This window comes from Bos indicus x Bos taurus, unplaced genomic scaffold, assembly GCF_003369695.1.
Source record: "Bos indicus x Bos taurus breed Angus x Brahman F1 hybrid unplaced genomic scaffold, Bos_hybrid_MaternalHap_v2.0 tig00000987_arrow_arrow_obj, whole genome shotgun sequence".
NCBI classification, from domain to species: domain Eukaryota; kingdom Metazoa; phylum Chordata; class Mammalia; order Artiodactyla; family Bovidae; genus Bos; species Bos indicus x Bos taurus.
In genome coordinates this window covers 1-15,317 of record NW_020867340.1, presented here as the reverse complement: position 1 = coordinate 15,317, position 15,317 = coordinate 1, and the positions used below count along the sequence as shown (strand labels likewise).

The 15,317-nt window shown below is 39.9% G+C and overlaps 1 protein-coding gene across 1 annotated transcript; it reads left to right on the top strand.

The window, feature by feature from the left end:
• The first annotated feature begins 615 nt into the window (after window positions 1–615).
• LOC113888685 (protein SHQ1 homolog) lies at window positions 616–10,641 on the top strand. The gene is made up of 4 exons (XM_027535714.1): window positions 616–935; window positions 5,036–5,100; window positions 9,046–9,168; window positions 10,421–10,641. Exons 1-4 carry the CDS (start codon window positions 616–618, stop codon window positions 10,519–10,521), a joined length of 609 nt encoding a protein of 202 aa, XP_027391515.1. The 3' UTR covers window positions 10,522–10,641.
• The last annotated feature ends 4,676 nt before the right edge of the window (window positions 10,642–15,317 follow it).

The following is a 15,317-nucleotide window of genomic DNA, read 5'->3' as shown; positions in this document are numbered from 1 at the left end:
GTTCAATTAAGGAGTTAGGAAAAGGAGAAAAGTGGCAGAAACGGACAGAGGGAGAGAGGCATGGAGGGAAAGAGGAGGCGATAGAAATCGGTAGAGAATGAAGGAGAGGGAGAAAGGGGAGTTATTGACAAGGCAAGTGAGAACTAAGGAAAACCACAGTAACGGTGTTTCTGTGGTTTCTGCGGTGACTGCTCCAACACACCGAGCCTCGACAACTTGCCGGGAACCTTGTTAGAGCTTAACATGCACAAATGCATGCTATCCTCACACCGTTTCTACGAGGCTAGGTTTCTAACATTATTTTATAGAAGAGATATCTGAAGCATAGAGAGGTTCTGTAACTTTCTCAAAGTCGTAATTCTGGGTATTGGAAAGAAAGAATTTAAACGCAGGTTTCACTGCCTGCAAAGCCAATGCTGTTAAAATCATCTCTGCTGCTGCTGCTGCTAAGTCGCTTCAGTCGTGTCCGACTCATAACCCTCAAAGAAGCTTAGTGGCTCTGAGGTGGATTCTTGCCCGGGTTCTTGCAAGTTATGCCCTGGGTTCAATTTCTGCGCACAAAGCCTCACTCTTCCGGTCCCTTCTCTAGCTCCAAGCGCACAGCGTCCCGTCTTCATGGAAACCGGCGCGAGGCGGGATTTCCTCTTGCACGCACGCGCACTTCCGCCTAGAGCCGGAAGCACCGTGTCTAACAGCGGGTACCAGCGCGTGGGTACTTCTTGGAGAGTTTCAGTGGCAGGCCCGCGGCGGCTGCGAGAGTGGTCGACTTGGGCGCCCGAGTTCGGCGTGGTGATGCTGACTCCAGCGTTCGATCTTAGCCAGGACCCCGACTTCCTGACTGTTGCCATCCGCGTGCCTTACGCCCGAGTCTCTGAGTTCGATGTCTATTTCGAGGGAGTCAATTTCAAATTCTACGCCAAGCCGTACTTTCTCAGGCGAGTTCCGGGTGTTTGGCTCTGGGAAGAGCATGTTTTGGGGATTCATTTATTCATTCATTAGATAACTGCTTATCGAGGGAGGACTTCTCGGCATCGCGACTGCCTTTTTCCGAGGTACCAGCAGCAGGTGCCGAGGAAGCGAACTCTTTCGGGCTTGCGCTCTGAATGCTGCAGAAGCTTATTGTTTCTTATATCTTCTTACATCCCCGCCTGGAAGAGATTCCGGAGCCACTTTAGAACGCAGAGTTTGGGACCATAATCGCCTTTCCTGTTTTTGTCCTGTCGCCCTAGTTCTTGTCCCCTTTCCTGTTTCCTTTTCGCTCTGCGTTAGTCCTCCTTGTCCTGAGACAGCTCACGCTGCCTTCCCTACTAACCTGTCGGTTTGACTTTTTCAGTCCACGTCCTGTTCGCCGACCTCCTGGCTGACGCTTTCTCTTCCCTGAAAATTTCGCCTTTCTTGGTCCGGCTGATGCCATAGTCTCCTTCACCTCTTCGTTGTTTGGTTCTTCTCTAATTCTACCCCTTCATTGTCGTTGTCATCCCGCAAGCCTCAGGGAGGGACCTTCAGCTCTTGTTTGTTTGCATTTTTCTCCCTGCAGAACCGTAACATCAGTGGTAACAGCTGACCTCTTCTCCCCCTCGTGTGTTGGGGCAAGCAGCGCGTTTAAGTGAAGGATTAAGTGCTTGTGTGCATTATCTCATTTGACCTGGATAGCGATTCTTGGAGATCAGTTCAGTTCAGTTCAGTCGCTCAGTCGTGTCCGACTCTTTGCGATCCCATTGAATCGCAGCACGCTAGGCCTCTGTCCATCACCAACGCCCGGAGTTCACTCAAACTTATGTCCATCGAGTCGGTGATGCCATCCAGCCATCTCATCCTCTGTCGTCCCCTTCTCCTCCTGCCCCCAATCCCTCCCAGCATCAGAGTTTTTTCCAATGAGTCAACTCTTGGCATGAGATGGCCAAAGTATTGGAGTTTCAACTTTAGCATCAGTGCTTCCAATGAACACCCAGGACTGATCTCCTTTAGAATGGACTGGTTGGATCTTGCAGTTCAAGGGACTCTCAAAAGTCTTCTCCAACACCACAGTTCAAAAGCATCAATTCTTCGGCTCTCAGCTTTCTTCACAGTCCAACTCTCACATCCATACATGACCACAGGAAAAACCATAGCCTTGACTAGACGGACCTTTGTTGGCAAAGTAATGTCTCTGCTTTTGAATAGGCTATCTAGGTTGGTCATAACTTTCCTTCCAAGGAGTAAGCGTCTTTTAATTTCATGGCTGCAGTCACCATCTGCAGTGATTTTGGAGACCCCAAAAATAAAGTCTGCTGTTTCCCCATCTATTTCCCATGAAGTGATGGGACCAGATGCCATGATCTTAGTTTTTGACTTCCCTGGTGGTCCAGTGGTTAAGAATCCTCAGAGATAGGCATCATTATTTAGAAAACATTTTAGAAGACACTGCCATATTATTCTTTCTCAACATTGTCAGTACTTTCTTTTCTCCTTTCTACCGAGTGAAAATCCAATCCCCTCATCTTTCTCATTCAAGTGTAGTTCCAGCCTACCCTTCCTGCCCAAGTACATTTCTAGTGCAGACATTCTTCTTGAGTTAAGCTATTAAGTACTTGGCCTGAACCTGTTCTGCTCAGGTATTCCTTTGGCCTTAACTTAATCTACCTACTTGAATATGTTGTATAAAAGAGTGTCTGGATTTATACAGATTGACCAGGGAAAGCCTGTTTGAAGAGGTGATATTAAAGCCAAAACATGAAGAATGGGAAGAAGATGATGATGTTAGCAAACATTTATTGACATTTTACTCCTAGTTAGTGCTTTATGTGACTCACTTGATTTTAGGACAGTCTTACAAAGTAGGTTTTGTTATATACTCATGTTGCAGATAAGGGCTCAGAGAAAAGATCTTAAATGAGATAGGATGATAAAATTAAGTAATGTGAAGGAGTTTATACAGTACTTTTTATACAAATTTATCCATTCCTTGAGTAGCAGAGGCTTGGGTGTTGGGTACATATGGGTGTCAGCACACTTATAGTTCTGTGACTTTTGGCAAGTTATTCAGTCTCAGTAAGTTTTCTAGTCTGTTAAGTGGGACTAATATTAGTGATTTAAAGAGCTGATGTGAGGTTTGAGATAATGCATGTATAATCCTTATTACTGTGCCTGATAATTACATATTCAATAAATGGTAGGTATTATTATTTATTAAGGGAGCATATTGTTGCAATTATCTGCTGCCAATAACCAATCAAACCTGTGTAAAATAACAATTCTTTAACTCCCTCTGTTGATTTTTGTGCCTTAGGAGTTTGGTAAGAGCTTGGCTGAACTGTTCTGGCTTAAGGTCTTTAGTCATGCATGGCTGGACCTGGGACAGGAAGGGCTAAAGCAGCTGGGGACTTACAGGGTAGGTGAAGGAGAGAATCTCTTTTCATGTGGTCTCAGGACCTCCCTGTGTGGTCTCACTTGTGATTCCTGCAGGGAGTTACATCCCTACCATGACAGCTGAAATTTTTGAGTAAATATTTCCGGGAGCAAGGCAGAATCCATATCATCTTTTATAACCTAACCTCAGAAATCACAGTGTCACTTCTGCTATAATGCTTTGTTTCAGGTAAAACAATTCTAGAAGCCCACTCAGTTTTAAGGGGAGGGGACATAGATTGCATTATTGGGAGGAATGATGTGAGATAGGTCATCTTTGGAAATGCAGTTTGCTACAGTATACCAGAGATGAATAAAACCTCACCCCTCTCCTTGAGAAACTGAGTGTATAGCAGGGAAGGTAGATTTGTTAGCAAATACTGTTTCGCCATCATGCATTAAGAATTTAACTCTGTACTTACAAAGAGCTTAGAAGGGAGATGATAATAATAGTTTACATTTTCCGAACGCTTGCCTATTGTACTAGCCACTAAGCTTTTTGTATTATCCTTTCTTTCTCACAGTAACCCTCAGATAGATTCTGTTATTTTTCACATTTTATAAATGATGAATATGAACTTTGAAGTTAATTAACTTGTGGTACAAAGAAAGTTACAGAGCTAGTAAATGGCACAACTTGGAATTAAGTCCACAAATGGACTTAATTTAGACTCTGAAGGTAAAGTTCATATTTGTATCCATTGTATAACAAATTTATTCATACCTGAATTTTTATGCTAGGTTTAGAAGGGATTTTTGTTTCAAAAATGTGTTATAGCTTCAGGAAACATTACGATCAAAGGTAAGTAGGGGTAAAGCCCTGTACCTTTTGGGGTCTGCTAAGATGGATGATGATGATCATGATGATGGTGTTAGAATAGGGAACAAGAAGGAGGGGGGTGTGGGAGGAAAGTAGGTTCCTATTTTTAAGTTTGGAGTGGAATGGATCTGGCCTCATATATAGTATGGGTGAATTTAAATTGTCTACCCAATATCAAGCAGTCATGGAAGCTTTCATTGTAGAGAAGTGACAGATTTCTGTTTTAGAAAAATTCTTTTGGGGCCTCCGTTAGAGCATTGATTGACCCAGAGTAAAACTGGGAACAGGGAAATCAGTTCATGTCCTTTAGCAGGAAAGAGGGGGAAATCCCTATACAGTAATAATGAGATTTACAAAAAAAACACTTTTGCTTTCTGCCTTCTTTTTAAAAAAGTAGTGATTTACCCAATATAAACAATTGGTTTTGTTGGTTCTTTATTCTTTCTCATTTTTTTTTGTTTCTTTTCTTTTTGGAAGCCAATTAGTATACTTTTATTGAGCCCATCCTGTGTCAGTCATCAGGTATATAAATAACTCATATTAGGAAGGGAAAGTACTATAAGAGTAGTGATAGCTAGTATTTATTGTGGCTTTTCTTTTTTAAGTGTTTTATCAGTGACTAGTGCCTATTCAAACAGAAAAATGAGTCATCTCTGATTCCTCTTTTCTTAGCTAGGGAAGAAATATAAGTTATTTAGTTTATAAAATTTAAATGCTGAGGAATATCTTTTTAAATGGTTGCTAGATTTCAGTGCTTGATGCTTACTATCATGCTTCATGATGCTTTGTAATTTAAGGACTTCATGAGACCTTTTGTTACATCTGCAGGTTAACCCTTCCTGGAAGAATTGTAGAAAATGGAAATGAGCAGGGATCCTATGATGCAGATAAAGGTATTGCCCTTAGAATTTTCTGTTAGGTTTTTTTCTTTGAATTCTTCATGTTGGTGTAGCTCCGTAATAATCTCATGTTATGGTGACCTTTAGGTGAATGGCGAGTGCAGTCTGTCCCTGTCCCTCTTTATTGTTTCTTAATGTCCAGTGCCTGTTATTCATGGATTTCTTAACAGTTACAGTTTCCCCAGTCCTTTAAATTATACTTCACATTGTTCTTTAAAGTTTAATTAGTTAAATACTCTGGCTCTGTTTTCTGAAAGTTTTATTTCCTACTTCTCCCTACATTTAGTAAGTGTTTAAAAATTAAAGTTAGATTGTGGGAAGTGACTGATTAGAAAAGAAGTGGATGATTTTTGTAAGCTGTGAGTCAAATATTTCTAAGACAGTTTTTTTTTAGAATTTTAAAAATTTATTTTTTGTTTAAGCATAATTGATTTACAGTGTTGTTAGTTTCAGGTATACAGCAAAGTGATTCAGATATATATATATTCTTTTTTCCATTACTATTTTCAATCTTAAAATATAATTACGTGTAGGTGAGAGAGAAACTGTCCATATTGGACTTTTAAAGACTGATTGAATTTTCTTTTTATTTTTCTAATTTTATTTTATTTTTAAACTTTACATAATTGTATTAGTTTTGCCAAATATCAAAATGAATCCACCACAGGTATACATGTGTTCCCCATCCTGAACCCTCCTCCCTCCTCCCTCCCCATACCATCCCTCTGGGTCGTCCCAGTGCACTAACCCCAAGCATCCAGTATCGTGCATCGAACCTGGACTGGCATCTCGTTTCTTACATGATATTTTACATGTTTCAATGCCATTCTCCCAAATCTTCCCACCCTCTCCCTCTCCCACAGAGTCCATAAGACTGTTCTATACATCAGTGTCTCTTTTGCTGTCTCGTACACAGGGTTATTGTTACCATCTTTCTAAATTCCATATATATGCATTAGTATACTGTATTTATGTTTTTCCTTCTGGCTTACTTCACTCTGTATAATAGGCTCCAGTTTCATCCACCTCATTAGAACTGATTCAAATGTATTCTTTTTAATGGCTGAGTAAACTCCATTGTGTATATGTACCACAGCTTTCTTATCCATTCATCTGCTGATGGACATCTAGGTTGCTTCCATGTCCTGGCTATTATAAACAGTGCTGCGATGAACATTGGGGTACACGTGTCTCTTTCCCTTCTGGTTTCCTCAGTGTGTATGCCCAGCAGTGGGATTGCTGGATCATAAGGCAGTCCTATTTCCAGTTTTTTAAGGAATCTCCACACTGTTCTCCATAGTGGCTGTACTAGTTTGCATTCCCACCAACAGTGTAAGAGGGTTCCCTTTTCTCCACACCCTCTCCAGCATTTATTATTTGTAGACTTTTGGATCACAGCCATTCTGACTGGTGTGAAATGGTACCTCATAGTGGTTTTGATTTGCATTTCTCTGATAATGAGTGATGTTGAGCATCTTTTCATGTGTTTGTTAGCCATCTGTATGTCTTCTTTGGAGAAATGTCTATTTAGATCTTTGGCCCATTTTTTGATTGGGTCATTTATTTTTCTGGAGTTGAGCTGTAGGAGTTGCTTGTATATTTTTGAGATTAGTTGTTTGTCAGTTGCTTCATTTGCTATTATTTTCTCCCATTCTGAAGGCTGTCTTTTCACCTTGCTAATAGTTTCCTTTGATGTGCAGAAGCTTTTATGAATTTTCTTCTCTTCATTGATAAGCCCTTCATTTCAGCTTATCTTGAAACCATTTATTTTCCTTCTGTAGAAGTCACTGGATTTTCCTTTATCAGTGAATCTGGAATAAGAATACCTTGTGTACTGTTGTGTGATTTATTCAGTGAATATTGACCTCAATGAGCTAGGGTAATGGAGGAAAGATGGAATGAAAGAGTTAAATGACAAAGTTCTAACCCATAACACAGTATAACTGATGTGATGAAGTACAATGAAACTGCCTTTCTAGGTAGTAAATCCACTTTTAATTGCAGATAAGGTGCATACTGAAGCACAGTTATTAAATCTTGAAAGTAAATGGGGGTTTAGGAAGGTTAAATATGTGGAAATATTTGGATTTAGTTGTGTTTGATATATTAGAATATGGCTAAGTGCACTGAAAGAGGTAGTTCAGTTCAGTTCAGTCGCTCAGTTGTGTCCAACTCTTTGCGACCCCATGAATCACAGCACGCCAGGCCTCCCTGTCCATCACCAACTCCCGGAGTTCACTCAGACTCACGTCCGTTTTAAAATGTAAGAGTAGTGAATAATGTAATCTATTCATAGAGGAACCTAGATGAAGGTGATAAACCCTGTCAAGGGAAAAAAAGAAGTACATAGATGGAATTTGGGCTTGTATTAGACAGGCTTTAGGGATATATCTCTTGAGATATCAAAGAACTTTATCAAGCCATCATTGCCTTATTTAAGATTTTGTGTATATTTGAAATGGCTGCTATTCTTCATTGGATTCAGTTCAGTTCAGTTGCTCTGTCATGTCCGACTCTTTGTGACCCCATGGACTGCAGCACACCAGGCCTCCCTGTCCATCACCAACTCCCGGAGTTTACTCAAACCCATGGCCGTTGAGTCAGTGATGCCATCCAACCATCTCACCCTCTGTCCCCTTCTCCTCCCACCTTCAATCTTTCCCAGCATCAGGGTCTTTTCAAATGAGTCATTTCTTCGCATCAAGTGGCCAAAGTATTGGAGTTTCAGCTTCAGCATCAGTCCTTCCAATGAATATTCAGGACCGATTTCCTTTAGGATGGACTGGTTGGATCTCCTTGCAGTCCAAGGGACTCTCAAGAGTCTTCTCCAACACCACAGTTCAAAAGCATCAGTACGTCAGTACTCAGCTTTCTTTATAGTCCAACTCTCACATCCATACATGACTACTGGAAAAACCATAGCTTTGACTAGATGGACCTTTGTCAGCAAAGTAATGTCTATGCTTTTTAATATGCTGTCTAGGTTGGTCATAACTTTTCTTCCAAGGAGTAAGCGCCTTTTAATTTCATGGCTTCAGTCACCATCTGCAGTGATTTTGGAGCCCAAAAAAATAAAGTCTGTCACTGTTTTCACTGTTTCCCTATCTATTTCCCATGAAGTGATGGGACCAGATGCCATGATCTTCGTTTTCTGAATGTTGAGCTTTAAGCCAACTTTTTCACTCTCCTCTTTGACTTTCATCAAGAGGTTCTTTAGTTCTTCTTCGCTTTCTGCCATAAGCGTGGTGTCATCTACATATCTGAGGTTATTGATATTTCTCCTGGCAATCTTGATTCCAGCTTGTGCTTCTTCCAGCCCAGCATTTCTGATGATGTACTCTACATATAAGTTAAATAAGCAGAGTGACAGTATACAGCCTTGAGATACTTCTTTCCCTATTTGGAACCAGTCTGTTGTTCCATGTCCAGTTCTAACTGTTGCTTCCTGACCTGCATATAGGTTTCTCAAGAGGCAGGTCAGGTGGTCTGGTATTCCTATCTCTTTAAGAATTTTCCACAGTTTGTTGTTCTTCATTGGACTAGATATCTTGATTTCACCACCTCCCCCACTCCCCCATGCTAGAAATAAATCTTATGAGTAGCTACAGTTGAATCTAAGCTATTGCCTTCTCAGGCCATTGTGTTTTTGACCTGAACTTTTAATGTTATCAGTAGGTGAATGTGATATTGGGTAAGATTTAAGCATTTGCAGCTTAACAGATTAATTTCTCATAGAGAGGACAGCTGAATCAGTGGTTCTGAAAAACCTCATTTGAACCTTTTCCTATCTTGATTTTTATTTACTAACTATGTAATAAGGGCATAATTTTGGAGTTCTATGAATAAAATGATAATTCTGAGATGTCTGTTTCTTAGGTATGTTTGTGAAGTGTTTGAGTATTTTAATTTAGCTAAACATAGAACCCATTTATCTTTAAGGAATTTTTACCATTCGGTTGCCCAAAGAAACTCCTGGCCAACATTTTGAAGGGCTGAACATGTTAACTGCTCTGCTGGCACCAAGAAAATCCAGGACTGCAAAACCACTTGTGGAAGAGATAGGTATGTTTATTGCAGTTGGGAGGAAATGCAGGTAAGTGAATATTTGCAATGCTGTGTGTTTCTCGGGGAAAAGGGATATAGCACATAGGAAATAGGAGAAAATACTTCAGATGACAAGATGAGGAGATCATGTCACACCATATGAAAATAGTTCATTTGTTGACATTTAATTTAAGACATAAAGAACTCTGTTAAACCAGTAGGTCAGTCATTTTTGGGGACCAATTGAGGCAGCATCTATGTGTTTGGCAAAATATTGGCCTCTTGAGCTAAAACCAGAAGCCTACAATTCAGTGTAAGCAGAAAGCAAACACCACCCAGGTCAAAGAAGTGGAACATCTCCCATGTCCTGGAATCTTACCCTGGTTATTTCTCACTCCTGACTCTCCAAGGTAACCACCACCTTCAGTGTTGCCTGTTTTTGAATTGGATCAATATATATATAATCCATTCGGAGAAGGCAATGGCACCCCACTCCAGTACTCTTGCCTGGAAAATCCCATGGACAGAGGAGCCTGGTAGGCTGCAGTCCATGGGGTCGATAGGAGTCGGACACGACTGAGCGACTTCACTTTCACTTTCCTGTGTTGGAGAAGGAAATGGCAACCCACTCCAGTGTTCTTGCCTGGAGAATCCCAGGGACGGGGGAGCCTGGTGGACTGCCGTCTATGGGGTCGCACAGAGTCGGACATGACTGAAGTGACTTAGCAGCAGCAGCAGTAGCATATATAATCCATTACAGTAAATGATCTTTGTTGTCTAGCTTCTTTCACTTAACATTTTTGTGAGATTTATCCATGTATAGCTGAGGTCTGTTTGTTTTTATCATGTTATTGTTTATATATCCTACCATCGATGGAACTTTGGCTTGGTTCCTTTTTTTTTTTTTTGTCTAATAAGAATAGTGAGGTAAGGGCTGGGCAAAATAGGTGAATGGGATTAAGACATACAAACTTCCAGTTTTATAAGGAAACCACGGGGATGTAATATACAGCATAGGGAATCAGGTCAATAGTATTGTAATTACTTTATATGGGGACAGATGGTGGTCATTTTGTAATGTTTGCCAGTATCAAATTATTATGTAGTACACCCAGAATGGACCTAGTATGATACATTAACATATTTCAAAAAAAAAAAAGAGAATAGCAGGAGTATTCTTTTGGGGTACATGGGCAGACACTTTTTCCCTATACTTTTTCTTCCCCAAGGAAATCTAGTGCTTTAATGAACTAGTACTTTACATATTTAGGTGCTTCTGAGGTTTCTGAGGGAGGAGTGGAAGATGACGATGATGAGTTTGATGGGAAATTGAACAGTCCCCCTATGAAGAGGTACCAGAAAGGGCCTTGAACCCAAACTGCCGCTACGGGTTTGGAAACTTGCGCTCAGGAGTGTTTCAGCGGTTGCAGGTATGATTTTCTAAAAGACCTTGGTATATACCAAGGGTTTGACCATTTGCATAGTTTAATTTCAGTTCTGCTCATACCTGGAGGTTTTCTATGAAGATAGTAGGAGATGTTGTATTTAGAGCGCAAACCATAACTGCTCGCACGTGATCGTTACACAGTCACTCCCTTCTGTGTCACTGTCTGTGTAGCCCGGTCTCATTGTGCTTACACATGAAAGATGTCCTGGTACTTTCTTTTTCTCCACTTCAGTTGTTATTTTAGACATGAAGTTTCCAAAATACAGAACAGAACCCCTCTCTCCTCATACTTCCTGAAAAGCTTTATGTTTTATACTTCTAAAAATGAAAATTCTTTATTTGTGGCATGATGTCTCTTCTGTTTTATATGTAAATGAAGCAGAATATTCCTGATGAGAAGGGTTTCCGTCTTTTGATCAAATTATTTAGTGTTTAGTGTACTGTAGACACTTTTCTGTATTTACTCTTTGTGGGGTTTGAATGGAATCTTTTGTTAAAATCTGCTCTTTGGTCAGTTAGGCTAAAAAAGGAATGACATCACTCTCTTCCTCAGACAATGTGGAAATTCTATTTCATGAATAAAATGGAGATTTTGGGTTATTTTCTACTTTAGTTGTATTATAGAAGGCAATATAGTTGATGTCTTACTTTAAATTTTTTAATTTATTTACTTATTGAACTTTTGGTCTAGTTTTACTTTTTTTTAAATAGAATGTCACATAATTGGAACCATGCAACATGTAAACATGTAGCCTTTTCAGATTGGCTTCTTTTTTAGTAATATGTATTTAAGTTTCCTTCACGTCTTTTCATGACTTGATAGCTCATTTCTTTTTTTTTTCTTCTCTGTTTCCTCTGACTGGAATAGAGCCCCAGCCCTTAGCAGTAAAATTGCAGAGCCCTAACCACTGGACTGCCAGGGAGTCCCCTTAATTTTTTTCAAATGAAAGAAACATGTGATGAACAGTTTTTTAACTTCATTCCTTCTGGGTAGAGGATGTTAAACCTGCTTGGTATGTGGTTTATTATAGTAAGACATATTTGAGTCTGCTAAGGAAAGGTAAAGGATCTGTGTTTTGGTCCTACTTGTACCTCTGTTTAAATTTGGAATTCAGGCCAGTTATTTGACCACAAATAAATTTTGTCTCCTCTTTGTAAAACAGCGATAAATTTGCTCACCTACTTTATAAGGCTGTTTAGAAAATTTACAGAGATGCTACATTTGAAAACTCTTGAGAAAAAAAAGATTAGCATGCTAGAAAGACTTCTGCCCTTAAGAAATTTAAAATGCTCTCAAAACTTCTTAAAAGAAACAAAATTGGGATTACTTAAGAGCAAATAATACTGATGAGATACTTCATTCAAATGCCTTGTATGTTTTTCTGCCGAGTTATGGTTTCTCCATATTCTCTCTCCCTAACCAAATTTCCTGGTTATCTCTCAGGTAGTAAGAATAGAATCAGTTTTTTTCTACAGCGGAAACTACAGTAAATGGACCTCAGTTGTTTGGCAGAGAGTAGTCTGTGGTTAATCTTTTGGAGATTACCTGTCTAAAGCTATAAATGAACGAGAGAAGACTCCTGCAGGCTAAGGACAGATTGTACGTTCAGTCTGAAAGTGCTTGTTGATGCCAAGGAACTTGGTTTCTTCATTACTGCCGCTGTGGAGGGAAGATCCTCTCAAGGGGTTTCTGCCACGTTGCTGAGAAGATGCGGGACTGCCATGATGTGAGCCCAGGCCAAGTCCTTGGGAGGTCAGAAATTCTTGTATGTGTTGAAAATGTTCACTAAGTTAGTAGTTTAGGTTAAGAGAAAAGTTATTAATCAATATTCTTTTTATCTTTGAATGTCTTGTCTAATGCCCTGAATCTCTAGATTCCTGTCTCCCAGCTTAAAAAAAACATAAGCGAATCATCCTCACATTTTTGGAGCCCTCCTGTAGCTCTTCCTGACTGCATCCCTCTGAACCTTGTTATTATAAACAATTTGAATGCCTGTTGTCTTCAACAGATGGAAAAACAAAATGCATTTGATAAAATTCTAAAGGGTAATGTAAATAGAATACTGTTAACAGTGTAGGTATATAACCCCACATGTACAATGTAGGGATCACAAAAAGTTCTGAAACTAGAAGTTTTTTATATTGAGTTTGATGACATGACCTGATCAGAGCTGATATGTGAGTTTTTCAATAATTAAAAAAAAAATCCCACTTAGTGTACATATTCAAAGATTTTGCAGTAGAAATAGCAATGAATTTAAATAGGGGTGTGCTGCCCCAGACTTCTTAGAGGGGATTAAGTAACACATGGATTGTATGTGCACCATTACTTTCTACACTCTTTTAAGAGTGAATCCTGAAGCTCAGCCCTCCCTGGGGAAACTTGGGTAGACCGTGGACCTCAGTGACAGCTAGTGGACAGTATCTGGACCTCCAGTGACAGCTAGCAGCTGGTATGTGTGTCCCTGAGAGGCACTGGGCTGGGCTCCACGTCACCATTCTGTGTGGCCTCATCGCTATTGTATCTGCATATTCTACCACTGGATGAACCATATGTAGTCTTTAAAGAATATTGTGTTTCTTATATGGATTAAATGTGAGGTTTGTGGTGTCCTTCATGACAGTTTGGAAATGTCAGAACTTTTGAAAATCATGTGTGAATCAAGATGCCAGTAATTAAAGGATGCTGTCTTCGGGGTATTAAGGTACATGTGTTTTATGTGATCGTGCCACAGAAATCTTTCATAACTGGTATTACTTGCAGAGTTCAATTGCATTATAACTGTTCTGTTTGTGACATCATGTCATGCGATTAAAAACTGAACAATCATGTAAGATTAGCGTGTAAGACCTTTTTTTATGGATTGTAAAAAAAAATTCTTTTTATTTTTAGAATTTTATTATTTTTTAAATTTTTAAATTGCAGTATAGTTGATTTATGATATTGTGTTAGTTTCAGGTGTACAGCAAAGTGATTCAATTCTACATGCATACATACATATATGTGTGTATATATGTGTATATTTCAGATACTTTCCCCTTATAGGTTATTAGAAAATGTGACTATAATTCCTATGCTATACAGTAGGTCCTTGTTGATTATCTGTATTTACATGTGGTAGTGTGTATATGTCCGTACCAACTCTTAGTTTATCTCCACCCCACGTCATCCACAAGACCTTTTTCTACTAGTAAACGAGCTAGAGGAAACTGAGACCATTATTGCATAAATAAGAACTTTGAGAACATATTTTCTATTTTAAATGATGTGTTAAGAAACCACCATTTACAGTTCCTCTGGTTCTGCCCTTTGGATGAGAAAATATCCATAAAGTTTTGTTGACTCATATTTTATTAACATTTTTACAGTCTCTTCCCACCCACCCTCCATTAAATGAATACAGCTTCATTTTTCTCTGATGATAAAAGCAATATATATTCATTATAAAGATACAATATAAGAAAGAAAGTAAAACATCATCCATAATTCCAGTACCCAGTTATCTTCTCTGAATTGAATTATTTAACCCTTTATTGGGGGACAGTGTATAGTCTTTCATGTTTATTTCCCACCAGCCATTTACACAGGGTTTGCTTATGACTTCTGTATTTATGCTAATACTGAGAAGAAATAAAATTATTTTGCTGAACAAATTCTCTGTCACCACCCTGCCCCCATACACGTGTGCACGCTCACCACACTCTTTCCTTTCTGAAATTTCTGCCAGCCACAGGGTGCCTTTGGAAAACTGCCCTGGCAGTTCCAAGTCAGGGCTTCTAACCAGGCTTCTGGCGTCAGTGGCTGCCAGCAGCAACAATCCTGGAGTCTCTGGACTCCCACCCAGCAGGCTCCCGGGACCACTGCTGCCAGCAGCCGCAGGATGCTGGCCTGCCGGCCCTTTCCTTCTCTCAGCTACACTGGGGACCTGAAGCTGTTGTTTCCAGAGACCTACTGGCCTGATGGGCACACATTTCTTCATTTTCTCTCTGGAGAGTCTCTGCCTTCACTCTGCTGAAACTCATATTAGCCTTGTTTAGATCCCACATGACCTTTCTTGGCGCTGCCCATCTTTAAATGGCTCTCCCAGTGCTGACCTTAGCAGTACTTTCACAACAAAAGAAAAACAAGAATCATTTTCACCCTGTTGTAGCGTGTCATTTCTCATCCTCTTCACTTCCTTTCTCTTGTTTGACAGATGCCTTAGATTTCACTGCTCCAAGCTAACTTCACTTTTTAGTTTGTTCCGTTTCACACTCCCCGCCCCCACCATGCTGCCCAAGGCCTGCCTCGCTGCCCTCCTGTCTCTGTGGTTGAGGAGGTGATGTCAGGCAGGTGAGGAAGCAGAGGAGAGAGAAAGAGTCCAGGTTGTCCTGCTCAGGGAAGAGATATGTCTGACAAATTAACCAGAACTCTAAAAATGTTTCCCCTGGAAGCCTTGCTGCACGCTTGTAAACTCTGTATTGCGAGTGCTCTATTTCCAGTTTATTTTGAATTGAGTAAAATTTGTGGGCTGCCCAGAGAATCTAACTATGATATATAATCATGTATCTTTAGGAAAATTCATTCTGAGCCTCCGAAAAGTAAATTGTAAAAGAACTCTTGGAATGTAGATTTTTCCAAGTTTGGGGATCTGTTTTTTCCCCAGAATGTTTGTGCTCTGAAGTATTCAGATATTCTGGATGTGACTTCCAAAATGAAAGAGCCCCTGGGCCCTTCATT

What these genes read in the sequence shown, in the direction of transcription:
- LOC113888685 (XM_027535714.1), top strand. Translation starts at nt 616, where the DNA reads ATGGAAACCGGCGCGAGGCGGGATTTCCTCTTGCACGCACGCGCACTT. An exon ending in GCCAAGCCGTACTTTCTCAG is followed by an intron (nt 936 to 5,035) that starts GCGAGTTCCGGG and finishes TTACATCTGCAG; the next exon opens with GTTAACCCTTCCTGGAAGAA. An exon ending in ATCCTATGATGCAGATAAAG is followed by an intron (nt 5,101 to 9,045) that starts GTATTGCCCTTA and finishes TTTATCTTTAAG; the next exon opens with GAATTTTTACCATTCGGTTG.